Source organism: Pongo pygmaeus, chromosome 12 (assembly GCF_028885625.2).
Source record: "Pongo pygmaeus isolate AG05252 chromosome 12, NHGRI_mPonPyg2-v2.0_pri, whole genome shotgun sequence".
Taxonomy (NCBI): domain Eukaryota; kingdom Metazoa; phylum Chordata; class Mammalia; order Primates; family Hominidae; genus Pongo; species Pongo pygmaeus.
The window spans coordinates 25215780-25230555 of NC_072385.2; the positions used below are offsets into that span (position 1 = coordinate 25215780).

Consider the following 14776-nt stretch of genomic DNA (forward strand, 5'->3'; position numbering starts at 1 on the left):
ATACATACAATAAATAGTCATCTTCCCATTAGAATGCATGTAAGCTTTTTAAGGTGAATCATGGTATAGTTGCATAGGTTATGCATATTGCAGACAACATTATATTTTTCTCTTCAGCATTGCCTCCTAAAAATGCAAGTAATTGGCTGAGTGCAGTGGCTCACACCTGTAATCCTAGCACTTTGGGAGGCAGAGGCGGGTGGATCACGAGGTCAGAAGATTGAAACCATCCTGGCTAACACAGTGAAACCCCCTCTCTACTACAAATACAAAAAATTAGCTGGGTGTGGTGGCACATGCCTGTAGTCCCAGCTACTCAGGAGGCTGAGGCAGGAGAATTGCTCATGCTTGCAACGGGAGGCGGAGGTTGCAGTGAGCTGAGGTGGCACCACTGCACTCCAGCCTGGGCGACAGAGTGAGACTCCATCTCAAATAAGTAAATAAATAAATAAAAGATGCAAATAATTTAGTGGCTTTCATTATGCTATAAATAATTCATATAGGTCATTATTAGAGCTTTAATTGATAAGCCATTGTATTTTTATTTCTGATCTATGTTTTACCTAAAATAAAAAAGTTAAGTAAGAATTAATATGGAAACTAGAATACAAATAAATTTTTAAAGGAGTTATATACCAGGGTCCTAAAATTACAATTACATAAATATTTGCATCAGGGTCCTAAGATTGTAATTGAGAATAACATTTCATACAGAGCTTTCTGACAGCTAAGATAAAAATATTACTAGAGAAAACCCATGGACTATTTAATAATAAGCAGTGAAAGTTCACTTGAAGCCTATCTCTATTAATTCAGAGCCCGGCTCTCCGAATTAAAAAGAGATAGGCTTCAAATGAACTGTCAATGGTGTCAGAATCTCAGATGACAATGTCAGGTGCTCAGAGCACCTGACATTGTCATCTGAGATTCTGACACCATCGATAGAAGATAATGAGGCAAGTGTGTATCACACAGAGGAAACCTCCACCTTTGCTGGTAAGCTCTCACAACTATATCCCTGAAACTCTCATTTCTCAAATGTTAACATTCTCCAAAATAAGTATTTACAAATAGGGATTAGGTGAAGTTCAAAAGATTTCTCAAATACTAGACCCATAATGCACAGTTTTGTAACATTTTTCAAACACGGGTGATCATGGATTCTCTCTTTTGGGGTATAATGTTCAACTTCTGGTAAAGTAAATATCCTCTGGAATATATTAATAGTTTAAGAAACACTGCTCTATAGATAATAATTTAGATCATTAATAAAAATACCTGAAACATTTATTACTGTGTCTTAGAGTTTGAGGACATAGAGAAAAAAATACGGCTGCTGCCCTCAAGAAGCTCTTGGTTCAGGTGGGAAACAATTAAATCCTTGAAACATGCCCTGCTAAATGCTGTGACAGAAGCAACGATTCTTGGAACTGGGAAATGTTTGAAGTGAGTTTTGGAGATGACCAGAGTTCCTGTGGTGAGGCAGAGGAGGTTGTTTCCAGGGGAAGGAGCAGAACATAGAAATGTACCAAGGAGTGAAAAGAAAGGGACTACCTCTTATGTCCTTTCAATTGTATATATTGAAGCTCACAGGATCTTACATAAGGTTTTCATTTCAGTTGATAAATATGTAATTTTGTGATTATAAATTGTTGCTGTTATTTTACAGTATGAATATCAACCACTGTTACTTGCTGTGAGTCGAAGAAAAGTGAAAATGGTGGAATTTTTATTAAAGAAAAAAGCAAATGTAAATGCAATTGATTATCTTAGCAGGTACAGACCTTAGTTCTTATTGTGTTGTTTTTAAACCTGAGTGTCATTTTAGAGTGATAGCGGTCTCTCAAGTCACAAATATTACATTAATAAGAAGACTAACTTTTAATTATTGGGATATAGTGAGAAATATCAACACAGATCATCACTTAGGTAGAAAAACAATTATTTGGACTGAGTAACATATAGAAAAGTGTGTAGCAGGATTCGTCTCTCTATATAGACATTATACACATAAAAGGCTTCTATATATAGAAAGCTCTGTATATTGATAGATGTTTGTCATTTGTCATATGATGTGGTGTTATTTATAATGTAATAATGTGATGCTTTTGAATGTATGATCTTACGTTAGCTAAAGGGGTTTCATGTTAGTTTTTCATTTCTACTGTGTTTTGATGATGTTTTTAATTTATATGGGGAGGGGGAGAAAAGACAGCTTTAAATGGATAAAACTTTACTTTGATGAAGACAAGCTTTAGGCTCACACAGGATTGGGTTTAATCCCTAGCTTTTCCACTTGCTAGATGTGTGACCTTGGTAACATTACTTATCACCAAGTGTTTTCTTCTGTGAAAAGGAGGGTAATAATATATCCTTCAAGGGTGGTTGTGTGTAAGTAACATTATATATATATAATGTTAGAATGTCCAGCTAACAGAGCAAGGTGCTCATGTTTTGGAAACAATGGCTGAGCATATACATATGTGCATATATTATATATACACACATGTATGTAAGAATATAATGTAAGTAACATCATATATAATATATATAATATATATTTTATAGATAATACATAATATACTATATAATATATATTTATAGATAATATATAATATACTATATATTATATATTTTATAGATAATATATAATATACAATGTATATTATACATTTTATAGATTATATATAATATACAATATATATATTTTATATATGTATGATGTTACTTATACACAACCACCCTTGAAGGATATATTATTATCCTCCATATATATATATAATGTTTAATTAAATGCCTAGCACATGCTTATCAGCATCATTAACTGAAACTATGACTACTACTGTTAGCATTCCTATTAATATTATTGTTTTAAGCCTGCAGATAGCTCTTATCTGACCCTTTAGCTGATTTTGCATTATAATGTATAGTATCAGACTAGGGAAGAAATGAATAATTTTTCACTTAAATTTGCCTACTGTAGATAGCTGGCCTGAGCATAGTTTCTTGCCCATCAAAGGACTTTAAGTTAGCAATTTTATGTCATACCACAGTGGGACAAGAGGCTTCCTTTTTGTTCCTTGCTTTTAATCTTTGTGGTAACTTGCAAAGATAAACCCTTGAGCACCCAAGATGCTAGTTTCTTAGTACAAGTAATTGGGTTAATTCTACATGGACAGGCAACATATTAAGTTGATAAAGTATATAAACTTAGCTTTTAAAATGTCATTAAAGTTTTTAATTACCTCTCTGTTATTTTAGATCAGCCCTCATACTTGCTGTTACTCTTGGAGAAAAAGATGTAGTCATTCTTCTTCTGCAGCACAATATTGATGTGTTTTCTCGAGATGCATATGGAAAGCTTGCAGAAGATTATGCCCTTGAGGCTAAGAATAGAGTGTAAGTCTTTACATAAAAAGGCTAGTGAACACTAAATTGAAGTTTAAAATAATTGTAACAATTGCATCTTATATATCAGGTGAGATTTCATAGTTTGGTTCAAGTAGTTTTCAAGTGACAAATTTTCAAGTTTTTAAGTTTTCTAGAGTTGTGCAACTTCATCAGCCAGAAATCAAGCAAAAGGCTAGATAAGTAGCAGTAGGTGCAAGATTCTTGATACTGAAACTTTTAGGACTTTTCTCCTTAGGGATTCCAATGTTGTACATTTTATTTCAAGTATAACCCCTATGCATAGGATAAAGTAGTTTCACATCTTTGATTTTTCTAATTAGTTATTTGGGTCTCAAAATGTCCAGTTCATCAAAAAATCTTGTGCTGTGTACTGGGGACCATCTACTATAGCCTGATCATGGAATTTTTCAAGAACCTAAGGGGTTCCCTAAGTCCAAGGAAGACAATCAGTGTCTACAAGTCAGAAGGAGAAGGGGAAAGGACATTCTAATCATTGCTTTGTTTTCATTGATTCTGTTGCTGCTTTCTTGCCATTGAAAGTACTCTTGCAGTCTGGTAATGATTAACCTTTGCCACCAGGATGCCGTTTCTGTTTGAGATCCCTCAATCTTCATGCTGATCCATAAAAAGGCTTCAAAGTTACAACTATTTTTTTAGTTCACTTGCACATACTTATATGCTCAGCCATTGTTTCCAAAACAGCAGAACCTTGCTCTGTTAGCTGGATATTCTAACTTTATCAACAAACCTGATGTAAAGCCCACATTTTAACCTGGGCTTCTAGACCTTCGTGGTGAGTTATTTTTTGAGTCCCTTTTTTTTTCCTCTTTAAAGCAAATATTAGTTGGGATAGTTCTAAACTGTCAGAGATATTCAAATAATGTTGTAGAAAGAGATCACAGTTTTTTTCTTTATTGCTACCAGATCTGTACCCTGAGACTTTTTAAATAAATAGTGTAAGAGCTTTTCTCAGGTAGTGGAAGCTTCTATGCCATCCTTCGTTAGAGTAGTAGGCATCAACTTGTGGTTGGCCCCTCAAGTGATCTGTTTTCTATAATAATGAAGATCTCTCAAGCTGCTTGCACCACTGTCTCAAGTTTATAAAATATTTTTGGATTCTACTTCACAGGAAGCCATTCATCGGAATTATCTAAGTCTCAAGTTGGTCAGGTTGATTGAACAGAGCTAACCCTCATCCATGACTTATCAGCAGTTATATGTAAAAGTAAGGCTTTGTGCTTGCTTTGGCAGCACAAATACTAAAATTGGAACAATACAGAGAAAATTAGCATGGTGAAGCATTTCATATTTTGCAGTCACGGGAAGGTCATTTGGCTGTTTGCTGGCTAGCTAAGTCATAGTTTGAATCAAAACAAAATGGGTGGCCCCTTATATTAGAATTGTGATTTTTCACTATAAAAACATTTGTGTAAGGTGATCTATAAACTGAGAATGGAGATAAGTAACACATGGTGTGTTGTGTAAATATTTTGTTAGTATGTATCTTGGAAATGAGAAAATGTCAACTTGCATCTACTTCATGGAACTTAAAAAAAATGAAAGTAGGGTTTTGTCTTCCATGTCAGTTGGAGATAACATCACTGATGGAGATTAACCATCATTCTAGTAAACATCTGCTGGTTCAGTTAGAGTCTGTAGAGAAGTAATAGTGGTAGCCCAAGCCAGATCATGACATCTGTTATTTTTCTGCCCTTGGAATTGATGAGCTCAATAATAGTGAACAATCATGTTACCTATTTTAATGAAATAATGTATTCATAAATTAATTTATTTACAAATTATGAAATAGTTGAGATGCCCTGAATTATAAGCCACAAATAATAGAACAATAAGCAAAATTAGGACTTAACATTTTTCTTAAACTGAAGCATTTGAATATTAGAACCTATGAAAAATACACATTGGGTTTGATTTGGGATTTCAAAATAGTTTCAGCAATAAAGTTCAAGAACAAACTCCACTGCTTTACTATTTCTCTGTGAATGTTAAAAATGCTACTTCATTAAACCTATATAACAACCTAGTGAAAGAAGATAGTAAGATCTAGAAGAAGACATTGTGCCTAAGAGAAGCAACTTGTTTAAGAGCAAATACTTGTTGGCTATAGAGCCAGGACCTTCCAGTAAGAGCCAGGAAGGTGACTTTCCATTATGTCAAGCTGATGTGAGATAGTTTGCTGAGCTATACTGCCTTCACTTCATGAGTACTTCACCTGTTTTTATTATTTAATTAGAAAGGTACTAAGAAGTTTGTAGAGCTTACAGAAGAGAAGTGTATAGGATAATTAACATCCTGATATTGTTCAAGATACTCTAATTAGTATATTTGGTAAATGTTTTTGAAATAGTATTAAAATATTAATTTCATTTATTTTTATGCATAGCATTTTTGGACTAATTTATGAATACAAAAGAAAGAAATATGAAGAGCTTTCTAGAAATAGCAATCCAGGTAAGATTTCTGATAGTGAATTACTCTTGATGGTACTACCATAGATAAAAAAGAATAAAGATGTTTTGATTACAAAAAAGCAGTTTAAAAAAATCACTGTTTAAATTGCACACATTTAAAGAATACTTAGTAGTCTAGATTTTATAATTATTTAAAAAGTTAATTGTAGGTAATTTATAATCTCAGTATTGTTTTAAAAAATTATTATTTAATTATGGTTCCTAATATTCTAGATGATCTTTTTGTGTAAATAAGAAAACAAATTTTTAAGTTATTATGTTGTAGGTTTTTTTATAGTCACATAGTAATGAATTAGACTTTTTATATAATTAGAACTTCTATTTAATTTGTAAAATAAATTCTTTGCAATTACTAAATGAATCAATAATTACAGTTGGTGCTTGAACAACATGGGATTTAGTGCTGCCAATCCCCATGCTGTTGAAAATACATATTTGGTATGTTATATATATTATATGTTGTATTCTGAGTACAAGAAAGTAAGCTAGAGAAAGGAAGCTTTTGCAGTAGTTAAAGCTGTAGTTTTCTTGTAGTTCGATGCTTGAACTACTATCAATCTAGTGTAAGGTGTTCACCCATCCATGGTAAAATAAAATAAATTTACTCCATTTACTCATTTTAAAATGTTGGTCTTTTTCTTGCCCTTATGCCTTCTTCATTTATTTTACTTAATTTTTTATTTATTAAAAATGATAATAGTTGATAGGGACTTTTTTTCCTTTGATAACCATCAGTGAAGAGGCCATGTTGATCTAGGAAATATAAACATATTTATTTGGTGGCAGTAGAAATATAAAGCAGAAGCAGAAAAGAGGTACAGTTAATATGATTTAGTGAACATTGAATGTAAAACATTAGTGGGGAGAGAGAAATCATGGATCATTCATAGGTTTCCAGGTTGTGTACTGGCCTTTATACTGCACACAAGAAAGGAGTAGGACGTGTTCACTGAATGGAGAAGTACAGCTGGTCAACAGGGAAGAATAACTTCCCTTCCCTCCAAATCTGAGGTTGGAGATGCAGATGTAGAATGATGTTATTATAATTATTAGGCAAAGTCATCGATCTCAATGAGCTGTCCATGATGCAGATGTAGAATAAGAAGCTATCCTGTGACAAAACCCTGGGAATGTCAACATCCCCTCCCCGCCCCTAGGAAAAAAAAGAGTTGGTAAAGGAGAATGAGCAGTGGCTAGAGAAAAGTAGGAGAGGAGTCAGAGGAAGTGATGTTGCAAAAATAAAAAAAGTGAGAATTTTAAGGAGGGAGTATCAATTCTAACAAGTAAGATTACTCAAAAGCCAATTCAATTTAACTTTTAAAAGCTCTTTCAAATAAAGTCAGATTTTATTACAATCAGAGGTGGAAAATCCCTGTATTTGTGGCTTGAGTTTGTGTATTTTACTACTGTTTTGCTGTAGTTACACTGAATAACATAAAATAACATTTTTGTTGCTATTAATAAAGTAGAAATGTTGGCTTTTAGATATGTGGATAGAGCAAATAAATAGGGAAAAAAACAGCTTATGAATATGTTCACTTTCATAATATTGTAAATTGGAATGAATACAAAATCACTGAATTGTAATGCTTTTAAAAATTATTTGATGAAACTAAGTTAAATTTTAACCTAATCAATAGCTACTCATTGATAAGATTTTCCTAATGAAATTTGTTTTCTGAAAGTTGGTTCTGAAATCTTAGTTGCTTAAATCATTTGCAAGAAGAAACAAGGTGTCCATGCCTTTCCTTAGGGGGACAAACTGATATAATGTTTCTTGCTACTTCTAAACTCTAAATATAATGGAATAAATGAAATTATGGCTTGTTTTCATCATCTGAATGTCTGAGAATCCCACAATGACATTGAAGAGAATGATTTTGATTACCTTGGACTTACCACGGAAAGAAAAGTCTGGCTTCAAATTGTGTCTTAATTAATAATAGCGGACCAATGTTTTCGTTAAATGAAACTTCACCTGCCCCTCAAACTAGTCTTGTGCTTCAGCTTATGTGCTTGATAGCACAGTCACTTCTCACCTAATTGTTGCCATAGTGTTTGAAGCCAGAACATAAGGAAGCATCATGTTGAGAAAAGCTTAAAAGTATGGCACTTGGCAGTGGTACTTATACCCCTCCAGACTGACAAATGGTTCCTGAAGCTCTAGAGCACATGGCAACATAACCACATTAATGGGTGGCCCAGCCAGTAGCTGCCAAGGGCTTCCAAATATTATTGCATTATTTAGAACATCATTTCCTTATTCTACTCCTTACAGAATTTGGGAAATATAAATTGGCTTCAATATTCACTTTACTCGTGGGGGAAAAAATCCACAAACTGCAAGAGTATATTTACTACCTGCCCATGCCTGCAAATTTTGTGGTGCAAATACAGACCTTAAACTTATTCTAAGACCTGAAATCATGTATGAAGCTGGAACTGGCAGTTTTGCCCACAGAAATCTTGACACCAAATGAATGCATGGTGTAGAGCTGGTTAACAGGAATAAATAGTATGCTCAATTTCCTATATTTCTAAAATTTTAAGAAACTATGGAGAATCAAAATAAAGTTTAAAAGTGAACTGAAACACCTAGAGTGTCCCAGTGAAAGCTAGAAAAGGATTTTTATATTTATGTTCATGTAAATTAGGTTTCTCCTTTGTAACAGGAATTTTTCATATTAGGATGAATGTTAGGATAAATGGAAAAATCCTGTGAATGCAGTTAAATTCAAATAAAATTACTTGCATTGACATTAAAAAAAAAAAAAGCTCTTTGGTAGTACCCTTTTCAAAAGAACCATTTTTGAGGTGTAATGTGGGCTATTGATGTGATTGGTATGTCTGTTGTCCAAATATGGAGGAACAAATCTACCAAGATCCTGTGTAACTCTTTTGTAACTGCAGAAGCTACGTTCACAGGGTCAGGGAAAATGGTCTTGACTTCTGAGTACTTGTGCCCACACTTTTACAGAATTGTCAAAACCTAAGGGTAATGTGTGAGAAAAACGGCGGTCTTCTTATCTGCTTCTTGTGGAAATACTTAGTTTGTACTGAAATCCCTGATAAGTTCTTCTGGATGCATTCTGAAACAAAAGTCTGGCAGCAGTAACTGGAACCAGCTTGTCCAAAGCACATACATCCCGACTCACTCCAACAGGGAATCATAACACTGCCACATTTCGAGAGTTTCAAGTTTCAATCAGAAGTAGTCTACAGACATGTGCATGTGTCTTTATAGCAGCATGATTTATAATCCTTTGGGTATATACCCAGTAATGGGATGGCTGGGTCAAATGGTATTTCTAGTTCTAGATCCCTGAGGAATCACCACACTGACTTCCACAATGATTGAACTAGTTTACAGTCCCACCAACAGTGTAAAAGTGCTCCTATTTCTCCACATCCTCTCCACCACCTGTTGTTTCCTGACTTTTTAATGATCACCATTCTAACTGGTGTGAGATGGTATCTCATTGTGGTTTTGATTTGCATTTCTCTGATGACCAGTGATGATGAGCATTTTTTTATGTGTTTTTTGGCTGCATAAATGTCTTCTTTTGAGAAGTGTCTGTTCATATCCTTTGCCCACTTTTTGATGGGGTTGTTCATTTTTTTCTTGTAAATTTGTTTGAGTTCATTGTAGATTCTGGATATTAGTCCTTTGTCAGATGAGTAGGTTGCAAAAATTTTCTCCCATTCTGTAGGTTGCCTGTTCACTCTGATGGTAGTTTCTTTTGCTGTGCAGAAGCTCTTTAGTTTAATTAGATCCCATTTGTGAATTTTGGCTTTTGTTGCCATTGCTTTTGGTGTTTTAGACATGAAGTCCTTGTCCATGCGTATGTCCTGAATGGTATTGCCTAGGTTTTCTTCTAGAGTTTTTATGGTTTTAGGTCTAACATGTAAGTCTTTAATCCATCTTGAATTAATTTTTGTATAAGGTGTAAGGAAGGGACCCAGTTTCAGCTTTCTACATATGGCTAGCCAGTTTTCCCAGCACCATTTATTAAATAGGGAATCTTTCCCCATTTCTTGTTTTTGTCAGGTTTGTCAAAGATTGATAGTTGTAGACATGCAGCATTATTTCTGATGGCTCTGTTCTGTTCCATTGGTCTATATCTCTGTTTTGGTACCAGTACCATGCTGTTTTGGTTACTGTAGCCTTGTAGTATAGTTTGAAGTCAGGTAGCTTGATGCCTCCGGCTTTATTCTTTTGGCTTAGGATTGACTTGGCGATGCGGGCTCTTTTTTGGTTCAATATGAACTTCAAAGTAGTTTTTTCCAATTCTGTGAAGAAAGTCATTAGTAGCTTGATGGGGATGACATTGAATCTATAAATTACCTTGGGCAGTATGGCCATTTTCACGATATTGATTCTTCCTGCCCATGAACATGGAATGTTCTTCCATTTGTTTGTATCCTCTTTTATTTCATTGAGCAGTGGTTTGTAGCTATTCACAATAGCAAAGACATGGAACCAACCCAAATGTCCAACAATGATAGACTGGATTAAGAAAATGTGGCACATATACACCATGGAATACTATGCAGCCATAAAAAATGATGAGTTCATGTCCTTTGCAGGGACATGGATGAAGCTGGAAACCATCATTCTCAGCAAACTATGACAAGGACAAAAAACCAAACACCGCATGTTCTCACTCATAGGTGGGAACTGAACAATGAGAACACATTTACACAGGAAGGGGAATATCACACACCGGGGACTGTTGTGGGGTGGGGGGAGGGGGGAGGGATAACATTAGGAGATCTACCTAATGCTAAATGACGAGTTAATGGGTGCAGCACACCAACATGGCACGTGTATACATATGTAACAAACCTGCACGTTGTGCACATGTACCCTAAAACCTGAAGTATATATATATATAAAAAGAAGTAGCCTACAGATGAGCAGTTTGGAGAAGCTGACATCTTTTATATAATGTCATGGAGAAAAATATAAGGTGATATGCTAAGTGCACCAAGTCTCTGTGTTCTGGGACACTTTGTTTTAGTGCAGTTCCCTTTTCATGACCTCTTGTAATATCTCTGCTTTTACTGTTTTCTTTTGAGTTTCATCCCTAAAGAAAATACTATTAGAACACATTTCTAACATAAATATTTTTGACAACTATATATGATTTTCTTATAAGAGAATTAGCTACCTATTCTAAAGTATATCTGGTATTCTATTAATCTTTAATGCTAATCTTCTTTGTATCTTTAGCACAATGACAGTATAAGTGATGCTGGTCCTTTAAGATTTTAAGTTTCTTTTAAATTTTCAAACTTTAAATGTCTTTTAAAGTTTCAGATTAATTTAAGACACTTAAGGTGTCTTTTAAATTTTCAAACTTGACATATTTTTAATGTAAAACACTTTTCTGGTATTATATTTCTTCAAATATTGGTAATCTGTTACTTAGCTGGAATATTTGGTCAGTTGGATTACCACACTTTTAACCATCTATATATAACTTTCTTGATTTTTTTTTTTTTTGAGATTGAGTCTTTTGCTGTTTCCCAGGCTGGAGTGCAATAGTGTGATCATAGCTCACTGCAGCCTCAAACTTCTGGGTTCAAGTGGTCCTCCTACCTCAGCCTCCTAAGTCACTGAGACTGCTACAAGCATATGCCACCACACCAAACTAACTTTTTTATTTTTTATTTTTTTAGAGACAAGGGTCTCTCTCTGTTGCCCAGGCTAGTCTCAAACTTTTGGCTTCAAGTGATCCTCCTGCCTCAGCCTCCCAAAGTGCTGGAATTATAGTCATGAGCCATCGTGCTGGTCCATAACTTCCTTTATTCCCCAAAATGAGTTTAAAGTCCTATTGGCCCTTAATAATAAAAACCCACTGTTTGGGAGGAGAAGTGGATAACTCATCCTACATTTTAAATGCAGTTTTTGACTTTTTGACCTGTTCTGTGAAGAACTGCCTTTAACAGATGATTTTTAGTTTTAATAGATATTTTTAGTTTTATAAGAACTTAAGAAAAAAGATTAGAAACAAATTAAATGAGCTCTATGATCGATAGTACAGTATTATATTCAATGGCTACATATATTTCTATAATTATCACAATGACCTGAATGATGCAAATTATTTTACGTATGTTTTCATTAATAGATTTTTTTTTTTTTTTTTGAGACTGAGTCTCGCTCTGTTGCCCAGGCTGGAGTGCAGTGGCGTGATCTCGGCTCACTGCAACCTCTGCCTCCTGGGTTCAAGCGCTTCTCCTGCCTCAGCCTCCCAAGTAGCTGGGACTACAGGCATGCACCACCATGCCCAGCTAATTTTTATATTTTTAGTAGAGACGGGGTTTCACCGTGTTAGCCAGGATGGTCTCCATCTCCTGACCTTGTGATCTGCCCGCCCCAGCTTCCCAAAGTGTTTGGATTACAGGCATGAGCCACCGCCCCCAGCCTACTAATACATTTTAGAGACAGGGTCTCACTCTGTTTCCCAGGTTGGAGTGCAATGGTTGTTCACAGGCACAATCTCCACTGCAGCCTCAAACTTTTGATCTCAAGCCATCTTCCTGCCTCAGCCATTGGAGTAGTTGGGACTACAGGTGCGTGTCATTGCGCCTGGCCTGATCCCCAATTATTATAAAAGAAACCTTGGTGAGTTGAAGACAATTGGCTGTGATCTTTTTGTTTCTTTTCTAGAAGCTTTCATACTATGGGATGTATTTTTAATCATCCACATTCTCAATTTTTTATTCTGGTTAAAATAGGATTGCTGCTTGTTTTTCATTATTTTTTGGCACAATTATTTGTATTCCTTTATGGATTTATTCATGCAGAAATACAGGAATCTCAAAGGCAACTGTTAAGGAAAACAGATTAGGGAAAGGTATTCTATAAACAGCCTTCTGATTGTTGTCACAGGTCACGTCACCTTAAAGAAAACTAATTCATATAATGCCATTATGTCAGAGTTTCCCAAGACCACCTCTGTGTTTGGTGATTCACTTGGAAGGACTCAGCAAACAGTCCTACTCTGGGCTTTGATTTGTTACAGTGAAAGAATACAAAGTAAAATTGGCTCAGGGCAAAGGGGCATGTGGCAAGTCTTGGGGAAGCTGGGCACAAACTTCCGGGAGCCGTCTCCTGTGGCATCACCAGGATGTGCTGAATTCCTGCAGCTTCAAGTTTTGACAGCACGTGGGCACTATTGTCTACCAGTGTGAGTCTGACTAGACACTTGCACAGTATCCAAGGTTTTTACGGAAGCTGGTTACATAGGCATTCTCTCTCACACATGCACACAAATTCCACACTTCCAGAAGAAAAGCAGCTGTTCAGAGTCAACCACATTGTTTATGCAAACAATTTAGGTACAGTGAGCTACTTTTCTCAGGAAATGGTGACAAACCTTTAAAATGCAAATTTCCAAACACCAGCGAAGGGCCAGTTTTGCATGTAAGCCTTTCTAAGAATGACTGTCTTATGACTGTTATATGGACTATTTTCTTCACAGCAGTTACAGCCCCAACTTAATTTTAGTGTCTTAAAAATTCTATTTAATAGTGAATAACATGGTGATATAACATAGCATGGTGCTTATTTCATTTGCATCTGTTGCAACTTAATATGAAATATTAAGTTTCTGTGCTGTTAGATTTTGGAATTTTGTTGAATATTTAACAGGTTTCTATACAGAAGTTACTATGGCAATATTAGGCAATTATAATCTGTTCTTATTCGATTAACCTTTCAGTAAAATGGTTAGATAAATTAAGCAACGATTTCTCATTTAAAATTAAAATAAAAAATTTGTTTCATTTTAATTATATAGATGGTTCAGTTTTGTTTTATATTTTATTAAATTTCTCTTTATAATTATGAAATTTAAAAAATCAATCATTTATCAGTTATTTTCTTGCCTGTTAATACAGTTAAATTATTTGCTTTATGTACTTTTATATACTATAATTCTGGAGAGAATATTCATATTATGTTTCAAATTGAGTACATCTTGCTATAATATATGGTAATATATTATAGCAATATATTAGTAATAGAAGATTCAGTGAAAATCTTTTAAAAAAATTAATAACTTTATTTTAAGAGCAGTTTTATATTCTCAGCAATATTGAAAAGAACCTAAAGAGATTTTTCATATATGCCATCACCCCTCACGTGCATAGCTCCCCCCATTATCAATTTCTCCCACCTGAGTGGTACATTTGTTACAACTGAGAAGCTTACATTGATGCATCATAATAATCACCCAAAGTCCATAGTTTATATTTAAGTTCCCTCTTGGTATTGTACCTTCTATAAAGTTGGACAAATGTATAATAAATGTACCCGCCATTAGAATACTTTCGCTGCCCTGAAATTTGTCTCTCTTTTTTTATTCCTCCCTCCCAACTAACCCCTGTCAACTACTAATATTTTTGCTGTCTCCATAGTTTTGATATGTCCAGCATAGTCATATATTAAGGATAATATAGTGGATATCTTTTTCAATATTACAAAACATAAATTTCCAAGATAATTGAATGTATTCAATTAAGCTATCCATTGTGCTTTTTTGCTTTTAGTTTATTAATGTAGGATTTAATGGCATATGTTTACATGTTGAAAAAGCATAATTTATATAGACATTTGCCACATAATGGGAAGGGTTGAGGAAAGTGATTTCATGCTGTGTACTACACAGCACTAACTGGATCATCCTTCTCTGTGAGATGGGTCCAGACAGATTAGCAGTGGAAAGGGACAATCTCAAGTGTTTGTAATTTATAAAACTGGAGTCAGAAAGTCTTTCCTGTTTACCTTGCAGTTGGAAATAAGACCAGCTAGTGAATACTATAGTCATACAAATATGTTTCTTATTCACCTTCTTTCTTTGAGG

General features: G+C 34.6%; 1 protein-coding gene across 1 annotated transcript in view; it reads left to right on the forward strand.

The window, feature by feature from the left end:
* The window catches only part of ANKRD36C (ankyrin repeat domain 36C), a 162792-nt gene that overhangs the window by 8392 nt on the left and 139624 nt on the right, over nt 1-14776 (forward strand). The window contains exons 4-6 of the mRNA XM_063649065.1: nt 1670-1776; nt 3262-3399; nt 5816-5883. Of these exons, the coding sequence (XP_063505135.1) occupies nt 1670-1776; nt 3262-3399; nt 5816-5883 (313 nt within the window). The remainder of the gene's footprint in view (nt 1-1669; nt 1777-3261; nt 3400-5815; nt 5884-14776) is intronic.